The sequence below is a fragment of the Rhinolophus ferrumequinum genome, chromosome 11, assembly GCF_004115265.2.
Source record: "Rhinolophus ferrumequinum isolate MPI-CBG mRhiFer1 chromosome 11, mRhiFer1_v1.p, whole genome shotgun sequence".
Lineage (NCBI taxonomy): Eukaryota > Metazoa > Chordata > Mammalia > Chiroptera > Rhinolophidae > Rhinolophus > Rhinolophus ferrumequinum.
Window position 1 is genome coordinate 40,402,887 of NC_046294.1, and position 18,117 is coordinate 40,421,003.

The 18,117-nt window shown below is 43.0% G+C and overlaps 1 protein-coding gene across 4 annotated transcripts in view; it reads right to left on the reverse strand.

Moving 5' to 3' along the window:
• The window catches only part of PARVA (parvin alpha), a 154,878-nt gene that overhangs the window by 63,337 nt on the left and 73,424 nt on the right, over positions 1-18,117 (reverse strand). The window contains exon 1 of one of the 4 annotated variants that reach the window (XM_033121004.1): positions 9,857-10,030. The exons of 1 other annotated variant lie outside the window; for it this stretch is intronic. In XM_033121004.1, coding sequence (XP_032976895.1) covers positions 9,857-9,884 — 28 coding nt within the window. In that variant the 5' untranslated portion in view covers positions 9,885-10,030. Of the gene's footprint in view, positions 1-9,471; positions 9,536-9,748; positions 9,772-9,856; positions 10,031-18,117 lie in introns of those variants that run through there. 2 more of the 4 variants (XM_033121006.1, XM_033121007.1) reach the window with 2 other exon arrangements.

Here is an 18,117-nt window from a genome sequence, read left to right on the forward strand (position 1 = left end):
AGCTCACACGGCACTGTCTGTAAGGAAGCTTTTAGCAAGTAAACAAATAACTGTATTGGAACACCCTCCCTACTCACCTGATCTAGCCCCCAACGACTTCTTTACTAAAGATAAAGGAAATATTGAAAGGAAGACATTTTGATGACATTCAGGATATCAAGGGTAATATGACGACAGCTTTGATGGCCATTCCAGAAAAAGAGTTCCAAAATTGCTTTGAAGGGTGGACTAGGCACTGGCGTCGGTGCATAGCTTCCCAAGGGCAGTACTTCAAAGGTAACCATAGTGATATTCAGCAATGAGGTATGTAGCACTTTGTCTAGGGTGAGTTCGTGAACCTAATTGTCTGACCTCATGTATGACAATGTGTGTATATATATATATACACACACATATATATATACATGCATATGACATATATATGTATATGGCAATGTCTAAAACATGGCCACTTCTGCATTCCCACATAAAACCAGAGGGTCTCATGGGGAATAATCTTGTGTATGCTAAGCCTTATGGGTTGTCTGGTCACTGTACTGGGGCTCAGCTTCTGTGAGGACAGATTAAAAAGGAGGTGATATTTGAGCAGTATTTTTGTTTGTTTTAAATAATGGGTTGATTTATTTCTGGACAGAAAAGAAAAACATGCTCATTTAAGAGAACCTTGAAAATATAAAAAAATAAAACTAAGAGAAAATAATCCTACTGCTTAGAGATAAAATGTTAACGTTATATTTTCTTGCAAGCTTTTCTATGTTTTATGCACACACACACTAACATACTGGGTACACGTATAGCCTGCTTTTCTAGTGTTACATAATCTCCTTATCTTCCCTATGCCGTCAAAAATATCACTTTAAATGGCTTTCTCAATCCCTCTTGATGGTCCATCAACATTTTGCTACTTAACCGTTCCATAGTTGTGGGACAGTTAGGTGGTTTCCAATCTTGGGGGGAGGCGGCTGAGTCTGGAAAGTTGAGTCATTTGCCAGCTATGAAGGGTGAGTGGGCGCTCAGGCAATGGGACGAGCAAATGTGGAACGTGGTGCCTCGGGGAACTAGATGTACAGCCCTGTGTGAGAGTCAGGCCACCGGCCCTTCTCCCTCTTTCGTGGGCTTTGAGGAAGGTATCGTTCAGAAAGTTTAAGACATTTCCCTGAAAAGTTGCCTAGAAGATGAGTCTAACTAACACTTAGTCATCTCCTGTCCCCAGTGTCTCAGCTTGGAGTCGTTTAGAAGCAGGAAGAAATCCTCGGGAAAGGGCTGAGGGACGAGGAGAGTGACAGACATAGGAAAAGCCAATGAAGGGGGTGCACTGACTGAGCTGGTTACCTGTGGGCCACTGAGCCTCAGCCCCTATGTGGGCTTTCAGAGGAACTGTGGGGACAGTGACCCATTAGTTGAGGTCACCCCCAGGGTGCTACCTCTTTGTACTTCTAGGCTGTTGCTTGCTGCCAGCTGAGAGAGCTTCAGAAGCTAGAGCCCTGGGACAGAAAAGGAGAGGTGCCAAAATAAGGTGAGATCCTGCTGTGTGCACCAGCACAGCCAGGCTGAAACAAGAGGTAGCTGGGGGGTGCCATGTGCAGTGCAAAAGCAACTGCTATGCTCATCCCGGGATTCGGGGGCCAGGGCCCTCCCTCTGCTTCTCCCAGGAGACCAGGTGGGAGTTAAGAGAGTATATTTTTAAAAACAAATCAGGGAGGGGAACATACTCTTTTTCACCAAGGAAGAAGCAAAGAAGAGTGGATGGGCTGCAGAATCCTGTTCTTCATAATTTGACGCTAAGTCACTGCCGTTCAAAATAAACATTTCCTTAGTCCTGACTCCAACGTGCCCATGCTGGAGATTTGGAGGTGAGCAGGACGTGAGTCCTGCCCCTGACCTTGCTCAGGTCTAGTCTGAGAGGACACCAGGTAACAGTCGGTGGGCAGGTTGTTTCCATCAGAGCACGGCACCATCCTGAGAAAACTATGGAAAATAGGGGAAAGGAGGTAATCTGCCTTGAGCTCCTGCCACCAGCCCGGCCATGCGCCGAGGGTTTCCGTTCATTATTCACTGCGTACAATCCTCCTGGAGAAGAGATGCCTTTTTCTTGGGGACAGTGCGGAGATTTCGGAGTTAGCTCGTCATCATCATACCATCAGCAACATGGGCGTGGGGCTGACGGAAGTCTATGACTCCTTCATTTGATGGAATGGGAACTTGTAAAATGTGCTCTTTCCCTTCCTCCCACCCTTAAACACTGACTGAGCACCTCCTGTACGCCATGTACTATTCTAGGAAAGAACTAACACTTGCCCTAGGAGTTCAGTCATATACACCCAGAATCTCAGTGGGCTGAGGGCTGACACAGGCATGGCTCCAGGTGACAAGGGAGTACCAGGCTAGCCTTACCATGGAGAGCTTCATGGAGAAGGCATGTGCCAGACCCTTTTGTGGACAGATCTCTATTCTTCTTTCAGCTCACCACTGTTAGTAAATATAAGATTTCACAATTAAGTTCGCGAACTTGCCACTGTGTACCTACATCGGCAGCACTGTACAGACAGCTCGGTAAGGTTTCATAACCTTGGTATATCAGTGTCTCACAGCTCTGTTCGTGTCGACATGTGGTGGTATCTTGCTGAGTGGAGTTCATTATTGTTATTGCGTGTTTTTGTGTGCCATCGCGAGAATGTCTGAGCTTGAATTAGAGCAACGAACACACATTAAATTTCTTGTTAAACTTGGCAAGAGTGGAAGTGAAATCAGGGACATGTTAGTCCAAGTTTATGGGGATAATGCCATGAAGAAAACGACAGTGTACAAATGGATTAAATGTTTTTCTGAGGGGAGAGATCAGGGCGGCCAGTAATGAGCAGAACTGATGAAAACATTGCAAAAATTCGTCAAATTGTGTGTCAAAATTGTCAGCTGACTGTGAGAAGCATAGCAGACCAATTAAACATCGATAGAGAAACAGGAAAATCTTAACTGAAAATCTTGGCATGAGAAAGATGTGTGCAAAAATGGTCCCGAAGGAGCTCACCAATGAACAAAAGCAAAGGGGAGTCAAAGTTTGTCAAGACCTTTTGGAGACGCAAGATGATGTTTTGGGCTGTGTTATTACTGGTGACGAAACCTGGGTGTATCAATATGACCCTAAAATAAAGTGTCAAAGTGCACAATGGAAGTCAGCTAATTCTTCACGACCAAAATAATTCCGTCAGTCCAAAACCAAGAGTCCAAACAATATTGCTAAACTTTTTTGATATGAGGGATTATTCATTATGAATTTGTACCAACTGGACAAACAGTTAACCAAGTTTACTATTTGGAAGTGCTGAAAAGGCTGCATGAAAAAGATGAAAACAACTTGAACGTTTTGCCAACAATTCATGGCTCTTGCATCACGACAATGCACCAGCTCACACGGCACTGTCTGTGAGGTAGTTTTTAGCCAGTAAACAAATAACTGTATTGGAACACCCTCCCTACTCACCTGATCTGGCCCTGGATGACTTCTTTCTTTACCCAAAGATAAAGGAAATATTGAAAGGAAGATAGTTTGGTGGCATTCAGGACGTCAAGGGTAATATGATGACAGCTCTGATGGCCATTCCAGAAAAAGAGTTCCAAAATTGCTTCGAAGGGTGGACTAGGCTCTGGCATCAGTGCATAGCTTCCCAAGGGAAGTGCTTCGAAGGTGACCATAGTGATATTCAGCAATGAGGCATGTAGCACCTCTTCTAGGATGAGTCCGCAAACAGATTTGTCAGATCTCGTATACATCTGTATGCAAATATGAAGAACATCTGTCTCCTTCACTATTTTGAGAGCTCCAAGAGGACTGAGAGCCCATCACTGCACTGCCAGCACCTGCCACACAATAATTGCTTAATGCATATTTACTGAATCAATGACTAGTGCAGCAATGCTGGCACCTGGGTAGTCTTCCCCTTCCAGCAGAGTCCCCCAGCCAAATAAGCAGCTCTACCTTCTACATCAGAGACAGACATTAAATTTGGTTGGGTCTGGGCTTTAAGAAGAGAACGATAAGGAACTGAAGGCAGCAAAGGAGAGAGTAGAGAGTACAAATGTATGCTGGTTCTGAGTATTTAGTTGGAAGACGTTTTGCTTATCATTTAGACCTCTCCAGCATTCATGACTAAGTCCTGTCCCAAACTGGAAATCTGTGGACCATCGCACTAAAAGTAACAAAATGCTGCCAGTCGTGCCTCACGAGAGTCATTGCAGCTCTGTTTTGTTTTGTTTTTGTTTTTTTTCTCTAAACCAACAATCCACGTTGACAGCACATCTGTACAGAGAACCTATTAAAAGAAATTGTAGCAAATCAGAAATGCTTTAACTGTCTGTCTGGCATCCTGCTGATTGCATGCCTGACACTTCCACTGTAGCTTCCTTTTGCACAATCTTCCATTTGATTCAATTCCACGAATAATTATTGAGTCTTCACTACGTGCAAGGCAACGCGTTGGGGGCCTCATTCCAGTTGCATCTTCCAGGCCCAGAGCCTAATTTAACTCATGGACAAAAATAAACACACACCACAGAAGCACAGAGTCACAGAGGGCACCAGAAACCATATAGACTATTTCCAACAGGATAACGTTTTACCCATGTGAGCGAGTGTGGGATAGCTGGTACCATGCACTCATTCATTTGCATAGTCATTTAACATCACTGCTGAGCAACTTCCCTGGGCCAGGCCTGTGCTGGGTCCTGGGGTCAAAAGGATGAATAAGACCCCGCCTAGAGTACAGCACGGTACCCTGTGGGAGCCAAAGCAGTATCACTTAACTCACTGGGAAGTGGAAATCAGGGAGGGCTTCTCAAAGGAGACACTTCATTTGCTTCTTAAGCGAGAAGTACGAGTTCACCAGGTGAAGAGGGAGCAAGACATACAAAAGAGCTGGAGACGTGAGAACAGGCACGTTTTGGGGACGACAGCTGGAGAGTAATGGGTCTGTGGGATGTCAGAGTTAAACCAAGGGCCAGAACATACAAAGTGTGGATTTAATCCTAAAAGCAATGGGGAGCCACTGAAGGATAAGACAAGTAGAGTTCTGCAAGGTTGCAGGAAGGCTGAAGAAAGGTTCCCTAGTGGACCCATCTAAGCGGAAAACTTCCTGGGATGGGATGTACAGCAGGATAAGGTAACCTGAGCTGGCCTGGACTCTGGCCAACTCAAGGGAGATTTTGGATAATCCCAGTTCCGCCTCTTATTTACCTTTCTTTCCTTCTAGAATGGGAATCATAATACTTAGCTCCCAGTTTTGTAATGAAGCATAGACAACATAACACACACACAATGTCCAGCCTAGTAGGACATGCCTTAGTCAGTTTCGGTACCTGTCAGTCTGCCCTTCCCCACGTTTCCCACTGTGAGCCTTAGTAACGCATATCAGCCTGGGGAGAGAGGACAGCTCAGAAATGATCTAATAAAACAAGAATGAATTAGGCAAGCCAACAGAACTCAAAAATAAAGTTGGAGGAGACTAAGAAATTATGATCTATGCCCTTGTCTTGGGTTTCACACAGATGAAAAGAGACAGATAGTGAAAGACATTTTTTAAAAAGGCCCACGATATCCTTTATAAAGCACGACAGTTTGGAACAAGTGGCACAGTGACAAGTACCCAGACAGGTGGGAGGAGGAATATTTTATGAGTGTTATGGAGACTGGAAGGTGGATACCGGAGGAAGGTGGGTACGGCATGGCGATAGCATTGGGGGTGACAGCAGTGGCGGTTTTAATGGGCAGTGGTACTGACAGTGGTGACTGTGCTTTAGACGAATTTTTAGGGGTAGGAAAAATGGTGCTAAATGTCTATAGCACTTAGATTGTGGCCTCTAAGTCATAATCCTTTTTCCACAGACGAATCAGAGCACTTTGGAAAAATGGATGATTCTAGATCTGAGGCAGAACATATACAAGATGAGCCTGGAACAAGTTATTATCAGAAGCCGACAAATCAGGAGTTTCTACTAGGTCAGGTCGTATCAGAGAGGCTTCTACTGGTCAAAGGCAGAATCATTTGAGCACCAATAAGGTTAATACGAGGTTGGACAAGTAAGTTCGTGAACTCACCCTAGAAAAAGTGCCACACACCTCATTGCTGAATATCACTCCAGTCCCCTTCAAAGTACTCCCCTTGGGAAGCTATGCACCAACATCAGCACCTAGTCCACCCTTCAAAGCAATTTTGGGACTCTTTTTCTGGAATGGCCATCAGAGCTGTCGTCGTATTACCCTTGATGTCCTGAATGTCATCCAAATGTCTTCCTTTCAATATTTCCTTTATCTTCGGGTAAAGAAAGAAGTCATTGGGGGCCAGGTCAGGTGAGTGGAGAGGGTTTTCCAATACAGTTATTTGTTTACTGGCTAAAAACTCCCTCACAGACAGTACTGTGTGAGCTGGTGCATTGTCGTGATGCAAGAGCCGTGAATTTGTTGGCAAAAAGTTCAGGGTGTTTTCGTCTAACTTTTTCACGCAGGCTTTTCAGCACTTCCAACTAGTAAACTTGGTTATCTGTTTGTCCAGTTGGTACACACCCATAATGAATAATCCCGCTGATATCAAAAAAGTTTAGCATCATTGTTTTGACTCTTGATTTGTACTGACAGAACTTTTTTGGTCGTGGAGAATTGGCTGACTTCCATTGTGCACTTTGACGCTTTGTTTCAGGGTCATATTGGTACACCCATATTTCATTACCAGTGATGACACGGCCCAAAACATTGTCTTGCCTCTCCAAAAGGTGTTGGCAAACTTCGACTCTCCTTTCCTTTTGTTCATCGGTGAGCTCCTTTGGGACCATTTTTTCACACACTTTTCTCATGCCAGGATTTTCAGTTAAGATTTTCCTAACTGTTTCTCTATCGATGTTTACTTGGTCTGCTATGCTTCTCACAGTCAGCTGATGATTTTGACACACAATTCGATGAATTTTTGCAATGTTTTCATCAGTTCTGCCTGTTACTGGCCACCCTGACCTCTCTTCATCAGTGACACGTTCTCTCCCCTCAGAAAAATGTTTAATCCATTTGTACACTGCCGTTTTCTTCATGGCATTATCCCCGTAAACTTGGACTAACATGTCCCTGATTTCACTTCCACTCTTGCCACGTTTAACAAGAAATTTAATGTTTGTTCGTTGCTCTAATTCATGCTCAGACATTCTCGCGATGGCACACAAAAACACACAATAACAATAATGAACGCCACTCAGCAAGACATCACCACACGTTGACATGAACACAGCTGTGACACACTGATACACCAAGGTTATGAAATCTTACCGAGCTGTTTGTACAGTGCTGCCGATGTAAGCGCACAGTGGTAAGTTTGCGAACTTTATTGTCAGACCTCGTGTTTAAATTAATGAGTTAAGAATGACACTAGAAAAGTAAAAGAAAACAACACCTCTCTAGTCACCTTAGGCAGATGATAAGAAAACCACTCATTTTTAGAACTGGTAAATAAAGGGAAAAATCGAACATTTATCAAACGGTACCTGTGGCTGACCAAATATTTAATGAGGGAGTTTATAAAGCATTTTAGCTAATAAATGATGATGGAATAAATGAATTAAAATACAACCACTTGGAAACTTGTAATGAATGAATGTGTCTAGGCAATGATGACCAGTGGCTCCTGAGAAATGAAACCGCCAGTCATAATGCCTCTCCTTGTCTTCTACCCCCAAAGAGACACGCCACCATCAGTCCTAGATATACCCATTGATTTTCAGGAAACGCAGGAGTCAGAGGGACATGGTAACTGACACCATCAAGATACAATAAGCAAAATCCAGACTGTGGGAAACTATGGGTTTCTTCAATAACTACATTTCAAGGAATAAAAGAGATCTGAGAAACAGCAACCAACGGTAATGCACAGGCCTTATTTTGATCTTGATTCCAACAAACTGTAAAAATAATAAATGAAATCATCAAAATTATGAGACTGACTAGCTGAAGAGGTTAAGGAATTATTACATTTTGTCTACATGTCATATAATTGTGTTTTAAAAAAGAATACTTATCTTTAAGAGTTATAACTGAAATATATATACTGAAATGATATGTCTGGAATTCACTGTAAAAAAATTTTCTGGCAGGGGCTGAGGGTCAGACGAGAGGTATGAACGAAACAAGATTGGCCATGGATTAATCATTGTTGAAGTGGGTGAGGGGTTCATTGAGGGTGGATTACACTATTTTTTTCTACTTTGGTATATGTTAGACATTTTCTATAGTAAGTAGTTCTTGTTTTGTTTTCATGGTACTTAAGAACTAGATTCTGGATGTGGGGAGCAAAAGAAAATCACAAGCGTGTTTTGTAACATAAGGAGAAAGATCAGGGAAAGAAACTAAGAACAAGGTTGATCTGGAAAAAATAATGCAACTAATGTGGCAAATATAGATTAATATTCTTAATATATAATGACTTCATTATAAAAATCCATAATAACAGTCTATCAAAGCCCCTAAAATAAGTTAATGAAATGCATTAAGTGGTAATTTATATAAAGAAAAAAATATATAAGCAACTAGTAAATATTGGGGAAAATATTCCTCTCCATTGGTCTCCACAGAGATGTAAATGAAACGAGAATGAAATGCAAGTCAATAGTCGCCCCGGACCCTCCCAGCACCTTCCTTCCCTCTCACTACCCCAATCAAAGGGCAAATATCAGTTCTGCTTAGGAGCCTCCCAGGGGTCAAAACCTCTGGATCCCTTCAAGTCTCCTGCTTTCCTGCCACAGTTGCTATTCTCTCTGGCTGAGAACTTCAACACAAATGCCTTCCCAGAGGGTGCATATGAGTGAATTTGGGGTTTATACATTCATCAGCTGGGAGCGGGCTGTTAATCTGTGATGAAAGCAGTGTGGACCCCATGGGCAGCCAAGTCTCCCCTACACATCTTCAGGGGAGCCAAGAAAACTCACTCACCATCCCTCCGTCTCCAATGTGGCTAAAAGTTGCTCATAGCTACCCTTTCTACGGCTTTATTAATTGTGGTCTTTTCAGAACCTGGCTCAAAGAGCCCAAACTGATGTAACCTTTAACCTGTCAAAATCCATGGGGAGGCATTATAGCCCAACCATAAACCCAAACACGTGAATTTTCAAACCAAATTTAATCTGGGTGGAAACTGAGAAAAAAACCTTGCCAAGAACTTGCACGCACATCAATCAAACCCATTTCAGTTCCTGTCTTAATCTATTTATTCCAAACTATTTGGGAGAATTGGAAAGGCCCATTAGGCATTACTGATTACGAGCTCTTAAAGTAAGATATTTGTCCTGTTCATATTGCTGTCACTAATGATAATTACAACACCCTCGCTGCTCCAGCGCAGAGTAGAGCTGGCTGTTAGGTCTTAGGAAACACATTTAGCAGCCTAATAGCTACAGAGGCCAAAAGCTTCTTTCTACACTTTCAGAATGCATGCTTAGATTTACCGTCATATCGGAGAAGAGGACAGCAAGCAGTAAAATTAGGTAGAGCTTTTCTTTCAGAAGTCTTCATCCCTTTCTTTCTTTGTTCATCCTCATCTTCTCCCTCCATCCACATGCGCGCGCGTGCGTGCGCGCGCACACACACACACACACACACACACACACACACACACACTCCCTTCCTCCCTCCCTCTATAGCTATGTCTAACAACAATGCTAGGCTAATGCAAGTCAGGTCCATATTAAAAATCCTTCAGAAGAAAGAGGAGGGGGCACCTACCATCTCAGAAGGCCAACACCGGAGATGAGCCAGGAGCTGGCCAGGGCTCACTCGGCAGAGAACTGACCCCACTGTAGCATATCCAACTTTGTCCAGCCTCTGACCTACCTTTAGGGCAAAGTGCCCCGCAGCCCATGGTCTGGGATTTCAGCCAAAGTCATGGTATCTTATGCCCAGAGCTGACCTGTCCCTCTGAGGGCCCACACCCCTCTGCTTTCACGCTAATTTTCCGAGGTCTGCAGAGCTATAGGATCTTTTCAACCGTTTCCTGAGGAGAATGTTGCCTGCTCGATACAACTGTCAGCTCAGTGCATTGGTTGAGAACAAGTGGCTGCCTATATAATTTAATATGATGCCACATGAGACTCATAGACCTGCTGCAAAGCAAGCAGGAGTCTGCCTCTCGCCTCTTGGCAACTGGAAATCTGGAGTGCCTGCTTGTTTCAGCTCCCTCTGGGTATATACCTCAAGTTACCTGTCAGAGGGGGACTGGGTATTTTCAAGGGATCAACTGCTGGGGGTATTCCCTGGGGGTATCTGAAATTTCTTAGTCCCTGGGGGTATCTGAAATTTCTTAGTCCACGCACAGACTCAAGGTCTTAAGCATCTCCTGAGGCAGAGGCAAATTGTGGGATAGCTGGGTGACTCCAGGCAGCCCTGGACACAGAGTGGCCATGCTGCATCCCTAAGCCTTTTCTCAATAGTTGTGGGGAACCTGTCCTTTCAGGAGAGAGAACCTGAACCCGTACGTGGTTAATGACGACGTGAGAGTGTCTACACACACATTATAGACATGAATTTATAATCTTAGGCTTGTGTTAAGGACAAGAAGAAAACTTTCCTATATTTGAATATTTGTCACTGTGGCCCTTTGCGTTTGTTGGCTGGTTGGTTTACCGCAAAGCTCTGCCAGGGAGGCAGGCCCTGATACTGTGGACCTGTTTCACTTGCAGACAAAGCAGGGAGGTGAGCCAACACCAGCAGTGGGCTGAATGGATTCCTCGGACACTGGGGCCAGCTCATCTGTGCCCTGGTGGAGGACTCCGGCGAAGACCCAGCGCTGGTTCCCAAGAAGCCAAGATGCCCACCACAGTGCTGAGTCCTCCAGGACCTGTGCCCAAATCACTGTGCCCCAGGAGTGGGGAGAGTCTAGGCAAGGGGAGAGTCAGTCCTAGAGAACATCTCTGGGCTGGAAAGAGGCACCACAGCCAGTCAAGCAGGGGATTCTTCCTTCCTGTTCCATCTTACCCCAAAGACCAAGGTGTGGATCGTGCTGGGAGACAAAGCTGCAGAGCTACTCAAGGATGCCAAGAGCGCAGGTGCATCAGACACATGCAAGTGGCTACAAACACATTTTCCCAGGCAAGGGGCTTTATGCACCTGAATGAAGGAAGCGGGGTAAGCTTCAGAGACTGCCCCAGACCCTGCTTTTCAGTCCCCTCGGGCACGCTGGCAGCTCCAGCGATGGATGAGGTGTTGTTACGGGGGGCAGGGGATGGGCAGCAGGAGGCTCTCTGGTACACTTTTCCCTTTTGGAAAAGGGTAATACTACTCTAAGGCCCTACAGACCACCCAAAAGCCCTAGAAGGAGAAATCCTAGAACGTAATGACTATGCTACCAGTGATCATTTGAAAACAGGGTCTTTTTTATAACCATCTGCTTTATACTTATTATCTAAGAGCACAATATTCTTTAAATAACCAACACCTAAAAGGCATAAAGTATGCACGTTCAGCTAACATTTTTGATTAATAATTATTATGTGGCGAGCATTAAGTTGACCTTGCACACATTATCTCATTCAATCTATGGGATGCAGAATTTATAAGACTGAATTAATGCCATACCTGCTGCCGAACACATCAGAGTATGTAAAAGACAAGTCTAGAAATAGCACTGCAGGACTGGACTAAAAGGTTTTGATTCACAGCAAAGGAAATTTAATTAAAGCATGTAATGTCAATTACTGTCATTCATAATCATATTATAGCTCCCTAGAAATAACACAGATATAAAAGTCTAGAGTTACCTGCATGTTTGATGTAAATAGGATAAAATTATCTAAGTTCTGAAAATATCCAGATATCAGAAGGAAAAAAAGTATCTCTACCTAGCCTCACGTGGCATCAAATTTCATTAGCTAGGGACATGAGCATCCAGCCACAAGGAAGCGCATCCCTCCTCTGAGAGCAGGTCGTAATGACTTTCGAAGGTGCCTGGAAATCTGGAGTTTAACAGGTCCCTTTTTTTTTTTCTTAAACCTGCCGTAAACAATCATACCCTTGTTTATTTGGACAAACCCCAGGAGAGGGTGGATGCTTTCAACCCCACCCCACCCCATCCCGTTTTGGACTCTGTATGAGGAGCAGACCCTTTCATGGGGTAGCTTCAATGTCCAGTGGAAGGAAGGAACCACAGGAAGCACCAGGGCAGAGGCAACGTGGCACCATTGCCCAGACACAGATAGGCCTGGACAGGTCCCCCCTTTGGCGTCTAACACCCTGTCACTTCATTCCCTTGTCCCTTCATCCCCTTTGAAGTGCACACTATTGCCAGACTCCGAGCTGAATAGTAGGGTCACTACAGGGAGCAAGAGAGCACCAGGGCCCTTGCGTTCTTGGGGGTGCAGCCCATGGGGGGCATGGCCATGAACTTTGAAAATACACAAATTCATAAATACGAGGCAAGCTCCGCCAAGTCCTGGTTTCTGCATATCCAAAACGGGTTACATTTAAGAACATCTATCTACCCCGTGGAGTTATGACAAAGAGGAAATGAGTCGATATGCACAAAGTCCTTGGCTTCATACGAATGAATAAAAATTCTACTGCAACGACTAGTACTATTCTTACCACTAACGTGTGGCTTCACCAGTTACTAGTTGTGTGACCTTGTGTCAGGTTTACTTAACCATGTGTCAGGTTTCCCATCTGTAAAATGGGATGAGAATAATTCCTAAAGAAAAGGATTACGTAAGTTAATATGTAGGAAGTGTTGGGAACAATGCCTGGCACACAGCAGGAGTTTGATAAAAGTGAGTTGCTAGTGGTGATTATTATTTTGCCACAATCTTAACACATTACGCCATCTCATAATATGCTTACAACCTAACCCAGGGTTTCACAGCAGAGGCATTATCGATGTTTTGGACCGGATAAGGCTTTGTTGTGGGGGGTGTCCTGTGCATTATAGGCATTTAGTGGTATCCCTGGCCTCTACCCACGAAATGCCAAGAGCATCCCCCCCACTTCAGTCATGACAAGCAAAAATGTCTCCAGACATTGCCTAATGCCCCCTGGGAAAGGGGGGAGGCAAAATCGCCTCCACAAAGAACTACTGGTCTAGCTGGAAAGAATAACGATTGGAAGACAGACAATGCAGAGCTACAATCTGTGGTCATGAGGAGAAAAAGAGCAACCGTAAGCCAACGAGGGGAGTCTTTCAACAGAAAGCCAGGGGAGGCTGCTTCAAAGAGGGGCTGTCAGTGGTGTTTCATGACTATTTTGAATCTATGTCCCTTTTGCTAGACATAAAAATCGCTTTATTGAGATTGGAGATTTCAAAACAAGTTAAGCATCATGACTAAATCCAAATTAAAGCAACTAGAATACAGTGAACATAATTTTCCATTACATATAGTTCCCTCCTCTCACCAAAATTCTGAGAGCTTCTTGGCTGAATGTCACCCCACAGTGAGTTAGATAATCTGGGGAGAGAAAAAAAGAGAAAGGAGCAGGGAAAGGGAACCTTCCAGGTCACCCGTAAAGAACTTTGGAGCAATGTCCACTGACATCTGCAGAGATAAGTCCAAATTTTAACCAAGAGACAGTAAATGAGTTTGCTTTCAAAAGGGACAATGTCTGGTCCACTCTAGCGCTCAGATGCTGTATTCCATCCCATCCCCATGATTGGGACCATTTGAGCCTTATCTCTAACTCCGTCCTGCTTCAGCTTCTAGAAATCAACTTGACCCAACAATGTCTTAGGCTCAACAGCATCATCCTCTGACCCCAAGACAGTGTTTCATTCCAGTACTACCTGACAGAATCACAGTCCATTACGTGGGTTCTTGTTGTTGAACTTCAACCTCAGTCCCTGTTGATGAATCTCTGTCCAAGAATTTGCTTGGCACACCATTCCAAGTACCCTGATCAGTACCTGGTGCTAAAACACAACACTTCCCCAAAGCTGACACTTGCCTTTCTGCACATCTAAGCATCATCCCCTGAATTCCTGCTGCCATGCTCTGTTTACCCATTGGGACCTCTTACCACTGCATCTTGGACCCTTTTTGGCTGCTGTTGATTTGTTGGGACAGTGATCAGAGATTGTTGGACCCCATACTGGCCAGACTGCATCTTCACTGTTAGGATGGGGACCAGCAATCCGAGTGCAAGCCTATCCCAAAGGAAGAGTCAGATTAAAGTCCCATTCCTCCCCGTCTTCCTTGTCTGTTGTTGGTAACTGGCCCTGCCCCAATATGACCAACAGAAATCACATTACGGGAGTCTGGTTATCTGTGCTGTGTGGTAGGTGAATCAGACTGTAGCCCTGTACGTGTGACTCAATTATAATGTACATCTGTGATAAACAAAGCACTCCCATATGCAAGATACCCTGTTAGGTGAGGGAAGAAGAGGTAATGCTTCTTGAAGGTTTATTTTGTACAAGACATTCGTTTATGGGCTTTACACAAAAATTTTAACTCACAACCACCCCAAGAGGTAGATATCTTCATTAACATTTTCTGCATGGGAAGAGAGCCAATCAGGCATCAGGTAGGGATATGAACAGTGGTCCTGCTGACTTTAAAACTAGTGTTCACAAATGGCCTGCAACTTTCCTAAAACCTCTCAAAGGTACACAAACCCCAAACAAGCAGCAGCAGGCCTTGGTGTGCCCTGTACCTCTTGCTAAGTGGCCTGAAGCTCTGCACTAGTGGCAGCCGGCCTCGGTTCACAGCATAGCCTCTCCCAGGGGCCTCCAAGCCCAGCACAGGTGGATGCCAACTGCGGATCACTTTCTAGCTCCTACCAGGTGACCTTGGGCCAGGCACAGGAAGCGGCTGAACTTAGCTTGCACTGGAGCCAGTCCCAAGAGGCCCCAGAACGAATACACCTAGTGGATAGCTTCAGACCACTCCAGAGCACCACCCAACCAACTCCACAAACAAAATACCCAATGGACAGACTCAGTAGGCAACAGAGCATCGCTAAAGAGAATCCTGCTCTTTGGAGTCAGCCCCCATCCAACAGCTCATCTGCTGTAGTCACGGCCAGTCCTCATAGCCAGTCAGCCTGAGAGACAACCCCACCCACTCATGTGCCAAAAGCAATCAAGGCTCAACTACAACAGGAAGGCACTGATAATCCACACAAGGGACACCACAGGACCCCTGCCACATAAGGCCACTCTGCCAAGACTGGGAGACGTAGCAGATTCCACTAACACACAGAAACAAATGAAAGAGGCAGCCAAAATGAAGAGATAAAGAAACATGTCCCAGATGGAAGAACAGGACAAAATTCCAGAAAAAGAACTGAATGGAATGAAGACAAGCAATCTACCAGATACTGAGTTCAAAACACTGGTTTATGAGGATGCTTAGTGAACTTAGGGGAAGAATATATGAACTCAGTCAGAACTTCAAAAAAGAGATAGAAAACATAAAAAAAAACCAGTCAGAGATGAAGAAAACAACAACTGCAATGAAGAATACATTAGATGGAATCAACAACAGATTAGATGAAGCAGAGGTTTGAGTCAGTAATATAGAAGATAAGGCAGCAGAAAACACCCAATTGGAACAGCAAAAATAAAAAAGAATAAAAAAAAAATAAGGATAGTTTAAGGGACCTCTGGGACAACATCAAGTGTACCAACATCATAGGGGCACCAGAAAGAAAATAGAGAGAAAGCAAGTGATTGAACCTATTTGAAGAAATAATGACCGAAAACGTTCCTAACCTGATGGAGGAAATAGACATACAAGTCCAGGAAGCACAGAGAATCCCAAACAAAATGAACCCAAAGAGGCCCGCCCCAAGACACATCACAATTGAAATGCCCAAGATTAATGACAGAGAATCTTAAAAGTAGCAAGAGAAAAGCGGTTATTACCTACAAGGAAGCTCCTATAAGATTGTCAGCTAATTTCTCAACAGAAACTTTGCAGGCCAGAAGGGATTAGCATGAAATATTCCAATGGTGAAAAGCAAGGACCTGCAAACAAGATCGCTCTACCCGGCAAGACTATCATTTAGAATCAAAGGAGAAATTGTTTCCCAGACAAGAAAAAACTAAAGGAGTTCATCACCACCAAACCAGTATTACAAGACATATTAAAGGAACTTCTTTATAAAAAAAGAAAAAGAGAGACAGAGAGAGATAAAAAATATGAATAAGAAAATATAGCAAGACAAAAATTCTTACTGAAAAAGACAAACACATAATAAAAGCAATGGATTAACCAACTGTACAGCTAGTACAAAGGTTACAAGGCAAAAGTAGGAAGATCATGTGTAATTACAATAAATTAAGAGATACACAACACACACACACAAAGTAAAAAATAACGACAAAAACATAGACGTGGAGGGGGTAAGTAAAAAATAGTAATGATTTTAGAATCAAGTGTGCGAACTTAAGCAACCATCAATTTAAAATAGACTGCTATAAACATAGCTTGGTATATATGAAGCACATGATAACCACCAAATATCTATAAAAGATATATAAGAAATAAAGAGAAAGGAATCCAAACACAACACTATAGAAAGTTGTCAACATACAAGAAAAGAGTGAAAGAGAAGAAGGAACAGAGAAGAACTACAAAAGCAATCAGAAAACAATAAAATGACAAAAACTACATCCCTGTCAGTAACGACTTTAAATTTCAATGGACTAAATGCTGCAATCAAAAAACACAGGGTGGGCTGAATGGATAAGAAAACAAGGCCCATACATATGATGTCTACAAGAGACCCACAGACTGAAAGTAAAGGGATAAAAAAATACATTTCATGCAAATGGAAACAAATAAAAAGCTGAGGTAGCAATACTTGTATCAGACCAAAGAGACTAAAGAAACGGCTAAAACAAGCGACAGGAAGGGCATTACTTAATGATAAAGGGATCGACCCAACAAGAGGATATAACTCTTGTAAACATTTGTGCACCCAACGTAGGAGCACCTAAATATATAAAGTAAATATTGACAGACATAAAACCTCTAGAAAAAAACATTGGCAATAAACTCTTTGATATTGCTCTTAGCACTTTTTTTGGATATGTCTCCTTGAGCAAGCGAAACAAAAGAAAAAATAAAGAAATTGGACGACATTAAACTAAAAAGGTTTTGCACAGAGAAGGAAACCATCAATGAAACAAACAAAAAAAAAACTTAATGAATGGGAGAAGATATTCAGCAATGATACATCTGATAAGAGGTTAATATCCAAAATATATAAGGAACTAATACAATTTAATAGCAAAAACCCCAAACAATCCAATTAAAAAATGGGCAGAGGACCTGAATAGACATTTCTCTAAAGAGGACATACAGATGGCCAATAACATGAAAAGATGCTTAATGTCACTAATCATCAGAGAAATGCAAATTAAAACCACAATGAGATATCACTTCATACCTGTCAGAATGGCTATCACCGATAAATCCACAAACAACAAGTGTTGGCGAGGATGTGGAGAAAAGGGAACACTTGTGCACTGTTGGTGGGATTGTAAATTAGTGCAGCCACTATGGAAAACAGTATGGAAGTTCCTCAAAAAATGAAAAATAGAACTACCATATGACCCAGAATTCCACTCCTGAGAATTTATTCAAAGAAATCCAAAACATTAATTCAAAAAGATCTATGCACACCTATGTTCATTGCAGCATTTTTACAATAGCCAAGATATGGAAGCAACCTAAATGTCCATCAACAGACGACTGGATAAAGAAGAAGTGGTGCATATATATGATGGAATATTACTCAGCCATAAAAAAGAACAAAATCTTAACATTTGCATCAACTTGGATAGACCTAGAGGGTATTATACTAAGTTAAATGTTAGACAAAGAAAGTCAAATACCATATGATTTCACTTATATATGGAATCTAAAAACCAAAATAAACAAACAAAACCCAGAAACTCATAGATACAGAGGACAAATTGATGGTTGCCAGATGGGAGGGGTTTTGGGATAGTGCATGAAAAATGTGAAGAGATTAACAAGTATAAATTGGCAGTTATAGTCACAGGGGTGTAAAGTACATCATAGGGAATATAGTAATAGTGTAATAACTTTTCGTATGATGTCAGGTGGGTTCTAGACTTATGGGGTGATCCCTTTGTAAATTGC